Source organism: Seriola lalandi, unplaced genomic scaffold, assembly GCF_002814215.2.
Source record: "Seriola lalandi dorsalis isolate HSWRI2012SDOR001 ecotype SW California unplaced genomic scaffold, Sedor1 jcf7180002054919, whole genome shotgun sequence".
Lineage (NCBI taxonomy): Eukaryota > Metazoa > Chordata > Actinopteri > Carangiformes > Carangidae > Seriola > Seriola lalandi.
Window position 1 is genome coordinate 418,833 of NW_019525471.1, and position 8,820 is coordinate 427,652.

Consider the following 8,820-nt stretch of genomic DNA (forward strand, 5'->3'; position numbering starts at 1 on the left):
ATCTATCTATCTATCTATCTTCTATCTATCTATCTATCTATGTAATACGTACTTAAAAATAATAAAATGTTTTTTTCTCATATCAAATAAAATAAGCGTTGTAATAAGTACATAACCAAGAGCTTTTTGTCCGCCTTATTTTATAAAAAGGAAATAATGATGAAATAGAAAGTGTAGCTTAAGTTTCCCCTTTTTTCATTTTTTATAAATATTCCCAACACATCTTAACAACTGAGCAGCTTTAAAATCTCCTTTTCTCTTTCTTTCTCTCTAATAACCCACTCCCCCACTTTCACCACCTTTTTCTGTGACTATTTCTCACATCTCTCACTGACCCTGTTGAAAAGATCTGATTGAAAAAGTCAGTTTTATGAAATAATGATACAGGTTTTGATTATCTGTATAGATCATCAGTGCCTTTAATGGAAGCCTCTTCATTATACAGTGATACATGTTTTTATATCCACTTTAAATTGAAACATTTTATTTTTTTTGTATCCTGATCATCTTGAAGACTTAGTATTTCTTTCTAAAGGTATACAAAAATACCGGCAAACTCACAGAATACACATATGCATGATAATATAAATACATATAAATAAGAAAGTGACTGGATTATCGTACAGGACATTGTTCAGAAGTTGTATGTTTCTTGAGGGCCATGACATTCAACATAAATCTGATTGGGTCAGTTTTGGGGGAAGGAGCAAATATTGGCTGAATGTTTTGCTTACTGAAATTTTTTCTCTGTCAACTTCACTAACTGGGCAGTTCCTATATGCAGTAAAACATAATTAAATATAAATAATTTAGGTAATGTTCAAATCACTACCTGTATGTTCTATTTCAATAGTAGTGTTTCTAAATTATATTATTATAGCGCAACATGTTCAATTGTATTTGTACTTAGTGAAAAAAGTTGTAGTGTGCCAAGGTTTTCATTTTCATTACTCAAAATTTTAAACCATAAATTTGCAGTGATAATGCTTTCATTTCAGTAGATCAGGTGCCTAAAGTTGTCTCCTTCATGGATGGTCTTCCTTGGACATTAAACAGAGAAATAAGGAAAAATTCTAGCAAAGGACCATGCTGGGTTGAATCAGTGTGCCATTGTGATCAACCTTTGTTATGAAGGTGTGTGGTCATCCAAACTTTGAATGTGATATCTGGTTCTATCTCTTTCCATGCCATATAACATTTGTGATCCTCCTCTTGGATATTTGATGAGAACAAAGTCCTTTTTCATACCAGTGATAGCAGTCATTTTCTAATGAGATTTCACATGGACATCAGCGTGGACACTATTGCTGGCTTGATAGCAGCCATGACATCAGCACCAGGCAGGACGCAGTGATGAGACTGAGACTCTTGTGGCTGACTCCACTTGACACTTCTGTAAATAAAATGTAAATGAAAGGGGAAAAAGATTTTGCTTTAACAAACAGTTCTGTACATAATATAGAATTTTGATAAGGTATCATTCAATATTGCTTACGTGTGCCATCCACAGAAATGGAAGCGGTTTCAACGTTGAAGGCTGTGATATTTGAAGCTGCATTAACCAATACATTTGCAATCTGAGTGTTATTAGGAACAGATGTAGATGCAAAGCCAACGTCCATGTTGTTGATGATTGATCCATTACTGCAAAAGAAATTTCCAAGAAGTATTGTTTTATTTGTATGAAGTTATCACCAATATTGGTAAGATTCTGTCAACGACAATAGAAAATTACCTGAATGAAACCACATTCAAAGAGCGGAATGAAGAAAATGCTTGTTGGTAGAAAGGCTCAAGCTGCGGACATGAAAGAAAACCAGCTGTAAGTACCATATTGTCTTGTGTTTGATCACTTGTGCATTTTGTATTTTTAATTATGGTATTTAATCAGGACTATACAACAACACTGTTCTTCCATTCTACTTCCTGTTAATCCAAATTCCAGTGCAATTTCCATGTCACCATATTTAATCTGTGTCCTATTTGCTGTATGTGTAACAATGATTTATGTTGTTTTTTCATCTCATAAGGAATAAGGAATATAAGGAATTATTAAAAGCATAAACTGAGATAATAAATTAGACATATGTTTGCATGAGACTAAATTCTTTTAAAAACCAGTTTATAATTAAAAATAAGTCACTCTCTGATTGTAAATTTACTATGTTCAGATGTTGAGTGATAATCATGATGAAAATATGTTTGCAGAGAAGGAGAATGACTTTAAATGAAACAAATGAAAAGAAAAGATAGCATATAGTAGAATACTGTTACATTATATACATCCAATACATCATGGACATCTTGTAAAACATTTCAAATTAATTTTGCTCAATTTCATTCTAATAAAAACACTTACTGTTGACTTGATCAGTGAGGCTCGACTTGTAAATGCTGCAGATGATGTATCCTGCAAGTCACTTGTAAATGTCTCTCCAACAGATCTGAAAGTCAACTGCCTTGTTGTGACTGCCTCAGCAGTTGTAGTCGTTGCTGGTACTGACGTGGTGTTTGTAGGGGTTGTTGTGGTTGTGGTTGCAGCAATTGTCGCATTTCCAATTGTTGTTGTGGATCCACCAGTTGTAGTTGCTGCACCAGCAATGGTTGTTGTAGTTGCAGCAATTGTAGCTGTAGTATTCACAGTGGGCGCTGGAGTTGTAATAGTAATATTAGTAGTAGTTGTTGTCGCATTTCCAATTGCTGTAGATCCACCAGTTGTAGTTGATGCACCAGCAATGGTTGTTGTAGTTGCAGCAATTGTAGCTGTAGTATTCACAGTGGGCGCTGCTGTTGTTGAATTTGATGTAGAATTTCTTTCTGTTAAAAAGAAAAAATATGAAGAAAAATGGAGGATACATCATATTAGCCAAAGGGTCTTGTTTTACATATAACATATACATTACAATATACTTTGTGTTAATATATAGTAAGTCACAGTTAAAGTCTTTCTTCTTTTTGTGACATGATAATTATGTTTGTGTATGGTCTTTGTCAACCAATCAATTTGTTAAAAAGGCATCCAGCAAGGAATAGGTAATAACTTTGACAGTAAAGTCTAATTGCATGCAAAGTTGAAAAAACTTCTGTAAACCCGATCCTTTATTGTCGTAGGACTTAAAAATGGGATGCTTATTTTCAGATGAAATTCAGGAATATATCAGAAATCATCCTTGAACAACTCATACTGAGAAAGATCTTTGCAATGTTGATTGAGACAACAAAGTTGTTTTCTAATATCTATTAGTGTAAAATGTGGGACTACTGTTTACTTACCCACTACTTGGATGGAGTTGGCTTCAACACTGAGATTAAAGGTGCTGTTGGGGTTATTCACAGCTTGTACTAATGTGTCTGCAACATCAGCAGCCTGTGGGATTCCTGCAGTTGTATTAGTTCGGTTGAACTCAAGCCCCACCTCTGCTTCAGTATTTTCCATTCGTGTTCTGACTACAGCTGGTCTGCATCACAAAAGCACATATCACTTAACATTCTTAGGTTATACCTATGTGTAATTTTTTTTTTTTTGCCATCATTAACATTAACAACTTTAATATTGATCACCACAACTCAGGAGGTAAAGCAAAATCAGTTGGATTCTCAAATATGAAAATGTTACCTAAACTGAATGATGAAAGTGCGGATGAAAACAGGGCCAAATTGTTTGCTGTAGATGATATCAAACTGTGGGAAGGAAGCAAATAGAAAAATATTAACAGATTAAAAATACAAAATTTTTCAACTCATATCCAAAAACCATTGCAAACTCAGGTAATGCATTTCAACAATGTACTCACAACTTTTACAACTCTTGTCTCAAGAGCCTGAAATTCAGGGCTGGTTCGATTATTGAGTTCGTCTACAAATGGTTCTGCCAAGGTTGCTGCAAGAACCACAACTGGTTGGGGAGCTTCAGTTGTAACAGGTATATTAGTAGTAGTTGTAGTTGAACCTCCAGTCGTAGTTGATCCACCAGTTGTTGTTGATCCTCCAGTTGTTGTTGATCCACCAGTGGTTGTTGAACCTCCAGTTGTACTTGATCCACCAGTTGTTGTTGAACCTCCAGTTGTTGTGGATCCACCAGTTGTAGTTGATGCACCAGTTGTTGTTGATGCACCTGTTGTAGTTGATCCACCAGTTGTAGTTGTTCCACCAGTTGTTGTGGATCCTCCAGTTGTTGTTGATCCACCAGTTGTTGTGAATCCACCAGTTGTTGTTGAAACTCCAGTTGTAGTTGATCCACCAGTTGTTGTTGAACCTCCAGTTGTTGTGGACACCCCAGTTGTTGTTGAGCCACCAGTTGTTGTGGATCCACCAGTTGTAGTTGATGCACCAGTTGACGTGGATCCTCCAGTTGTTGTTGATCCACCAGTTGTTGTGGATCCACCAGTTGTTGTTGAAACTCCAGTTGTAGTTGATCCACCAGTTGTTGTTGATCCACCAGTTGTTGTGGATCCACCAGTTGTTGTTGAAACTCCAGTTGTAGTTGATCCTCCAGTTGTAGTTGATCCACCAGTTGTTGTGGAACCACCAGTTGTAGTTGATCCACCGGCTGTTGTTGAACCTCCAGTTGTAGTTGATCCCCCAGTTGTAGTTGATCCACCAGTTGTTGTGGATCCACCAGTTGTAGTTGATGCACCAGTTGTTGTGGATCCTCCAGTTGTTGTTGATCCACCAGTTGTGGTTGATGCACCAGTCGTGGTTGATGCACCAGTTGTTGTGGATGCACCAGTTGTTGTTGAACCTCCAGTTGTAGTTGATCCACCAGTTGTAGTTGATGCACCAGTTGTTGTTGAACCTCCAGTTGTAGTTGATGCAGCAGTTGTTGTTGAACCTCCAGTTGTAGTTGATGCACCAGTTGTTGTTGAACCTCCAGTTGTAGTTGATGCAGCAGTTGTTGTTGAACCTCCAGTTGTAGTTGATGCACCAGTTGTTGTTGAACCTCCAGTCGTGGTTGATGCACCAGTTGTTGTGGATGCACCAGTTGTTGTTGAACTTCCAGTTGTAGTTGATGCACCAGTTGTTGTTGAACCTCCAGTTGTGGTTGATGCACCAGTTGTAGCTGATGCACCAGTTGTTGTTGAGCCACCAGTTGTTGTTGAAGCTCCAGATGATTGTGCAGCCACTGGTGTAGTAGCAAGCTCAATGGCCACTACATTTAAAGAACATAAGTATTAATATGTTTAAAATAACACTATTTTTTTCACAGCACTGTGAACACCTCCACTCTATATTACAAGAATCACTAACTTACCTGTAAGTATCAGCAAACTTGATAAGACTGGTCCAAAACCCATTGTGTCTACTCTTTAACCTGCAATATTTGACAGGACAGTGACTTACTCAAAAAACACAATAAACAGCAAACATCCTAATGCACTTAATGTTCAATTTGTAATGATGAAAATGTCTGATTATTTTGTACAATTTAAACTATATTTGCAGCTTTGTAAATCATCATATGTACAAATTGTTCTGTTGATTTGTAATTTGTACAACATAGAAGCTCTTTTACCACCTTTGCTTCAAAGTTCAGAGGGCACCTGCTCTTCCAAGCATAGAATGTAATCGTTCAGTACATAAATGTGAATATAATTAAAGACTGTATAACAGAGATGCAATGTAAGCTATAGATTTAGAATTTATTGCACCACTATAAAGTACATATTTCAAATACACATATAATTTACCTTATCATTTATTTGGTCTCATATATATATATGACATAAAAGCATATCAAATGTCTCTGCTAGATTTGTTTTTACATAGCAGGGCTGAAAGTAGGATGGTTTTACAACTACTAATTCACAGATATTATATGAGGGTGTAGGTATAGGACTCTTCTGTGGCTTTTACCACTTGGCCTTACCTTTCACAAAGTGACTATTTTTACTTCTGAGGCTGATATTTTGTCATAGCAGTAAGCACAAATGTAACTACTAATTTCAATGATTACTATTATGACACGTATTAGTGATATGTGAAACTCAATTATGGTACTTATTTTGGTCTATGCATAAGCAAGAAAGATGTTTGCAAAGAACATATTATATATCACAATGGATCCTCTCAACTTTCCATGTTTTCCTCAGACAGGAATCTACAAGCGACAGAGGTCACACCTTATGCAATTATGACCACTATAATGTGCATAACCTTTAAATTTCACTTAGCTAATCAGAATTTAATATTAACTGTCTCATAGTTTTGTAAATGGTAAGTTATTTTGTTTAGTATTAGGTTCTATAGAGCTTATGAGGAAAAACACAGACATTAAGTACTTGAAGTGGTATAAAAGGGTAAATTAAAATGCTTTCATATTTTTATGAATGTGCAAACGTAATTTTTTAATTTGATTTCAAGTTCAAGACCACAATTCAAATTAAAGCATTTATGTATTAAGTTCAGTGAGTTGTTTTAAATGACCACTTTCCACAGCATTAATGACATTTTTCATCTGGAAGATGTTCTGCAGACTTAGAAAGAACTAAATATCAGGAATTAAATCCCAATTAAAGAAATCACATTGTCAATTTATGCCGCCAAAATGAAAGGGATTTCCATGAATACAGTTTGAATTATGAATGTTAACTATGAAATTTTATAATTAAAATGAAGACTAATCTTAGCACCGATGCACAGTTTAGCACTTTTACGTTTTATGTTTTTTTTTTCTGAGAGTTAATACTTGATTTCAAATTGCAGTATATAGACACTGGAAATAAAATGTCACCAAAATTGCATTTCCTTTCACACACTTTTGTTTATCTTAACATTACACATTAGTGCCCTGAGTAGATGTTTCTTATCTTGTATCAAACATTTGTATCGCAAAAACTGACTTTTGGTTATTACAATATGCTAAAGGTGGCAGCCAACAATGCAATGGAAATAAAACTCTGAAAAGCACTGTAAAACAAATAATTTCTTGCATGATAACATTTTGACTGAGTAGAGTATTTTATTGAATTCCATACTGTATGTATAAAAAATCAGAAATGTGTATCATAATTATAAAGCAGCCTTTAAGACCTGGTGTAAGGTTAATAGCAATCTCAGCTTTTCAGTACTTTACATTTCAGACTAAAACAGGTTACTCTTATCATTTTAAAATGTCTAATGGATCTAAAAATGATATAAAATGTATTTACATGTGCTGACTGAGATTACTCTTTTTCCACATAAGAGTCATAAGCCTTACTAGCTCTTGCCATACAACCAGCAGACCCTGACCTCATTATGGAAAGGAATAAGGAAAAAAATGGTTCCTGCATGAACCAATACATTATTAATTTTTTTTTCATCATAACTATAGGATGAATGAAATCTGAATAAGATTAGAAGCAAAGATAACACATTGTAATAATCCAATAGAGCAAGATTTCACAAGAAATGCCAAAATAGTACATAACATGCAATCAAAAACATGTTATAGTAAAGTATAGAGTAATTTATTTGATTTCATAAAAATAACTGTAAAATCTAGAATTTAATTAAACAAAAATGTACTTACCCCAAGCAATATTCTAACTTTATTAATAATGTTCTTTAAATTTATTTTAAAGGCTCCTTAAGAATGCTGCCCCAATGCACATCTTGTGTGATGCCACCTGTTTGCTGAGGTCTATTTATATTGCTGAAAAGTAAAAGGAAGTGTCATAATAGGCGGTCATACATTTTCTGGAAATGTTTCAACACATCACTGAAGGATGACAGCAGGAAAAAAAACTGCCCAAACAGCTCCTGGGTCTTTGTCTATTTCATGGTTCAGCCTTTTTGAAAATCTAAAGCACAATGCATTCCAGTCAAGTGAACTAACTTATCTCTTAGTAGAGCTGCATTATACTCATCAAATCAAATACTTTCATTTTATTACCTGCATATTGATGTAACATGAACAAATTTTGGAGATTGCTACTTAGCATGAATTCTGTGGATTTCCACACATTTTTAGTTTCTTTGGTTTGCACTTTTTTTCTTTGTTCGCCACAGCGGCTATGACAACTAAACACACTCTTCTATGTTGAAAACATGACAGTGAAAGAATACAAATGCAAAGTAACAACATCATGCTTTTAATAAGCAGTAAAATGTATCATTGACCCACCCTGTGTTCAGGTTGACATTTACAGTTTGTGAAATTCTTTTTTAGTGAGTAGGAATCACTGCAAGATTCAAACACTTTTTATGGCTTCAACAAAACTTTAAGTAAAAGATCCCTCAAAGTCAACATCTGCAGGACAATAAGACCATACTGTGATATTTAACAGTGTCTCATGGAATTATAGGATATACATAATCATATACATAATACTGTCATACAATAATGTTTCAACATGACCTGAATACAAACTCCACAGAAAGAAAGTAAGAAAATGAAAAAGAATAAATAGTGACAAAGTATGACACAGTATATATAAGCATAAATAATCAAGTTTATTCAGGGTGTAAATACAGTGCTCCAAACAGCAGATGTATTGGTGCCAGAATATTTAAAAAGAAAATAAACAACAGCATTAAGTAGAAAAGAAAAATAAGCACACAATGTGCAGGTAGATAAGGTAACAAAACATCACAAAACATCAGAATGATAAAGTCAATAAACAAATTTCAACATGGAAGAAAAGTCAAGGCACATCAAATTATACACAAGATTTGTTAAAGGCATATATCCATTATTATTAGGTAAAAATTATGAACGATGGAGTATTTGTTAAATTTTACATGTCAGACAAAATATCCCAGTGAGCCTTAAAAATGTGATAATTCAGTAAATAAAAGAAATAATGAAATCCATAACTGAACTGGGGATTAGATGGCAAT

The 8,820-nt window shown here is 34.5% G+C and overlaps 1 protein-coding gene across 1 annotated transcript; it reads right to left on the reverse strand.

Annotated features, from left to right (window-relative positions):
• Positions 1–388: 388 nt before the first annotated feature.
• On the reverse strand, positions 389–7,612 carry LOC111673490 (uncharacterized). Its single transcript, XM_023431252.2, has 9 exons — positions 7,511–7,612; positions 5,252–5,311; positions 3,795–5,149; positions 3,617–3,681; positions 3,274–3,458; positions 2,360–2,817; positions 1,736–1,797; positions 1,496–1,644; positions 389–1,393 (listed from the first exon to the last, which is right to left on the reverse strand). Exons 2-9 carry the CDS (start codon positions 5,292–5,294, stop codon positions 1,302–1,304), a joined length of 2,409 nt encoding a protein of 802 aa, XP_023287020.2. The 5' UTR covers positions 5,295–5,311; positions 7,511–7,612; the 3' UTR covers positions 389–1,301.
• Positions 7,613–8,820: the final 1,208 nt, after the last annotated feature.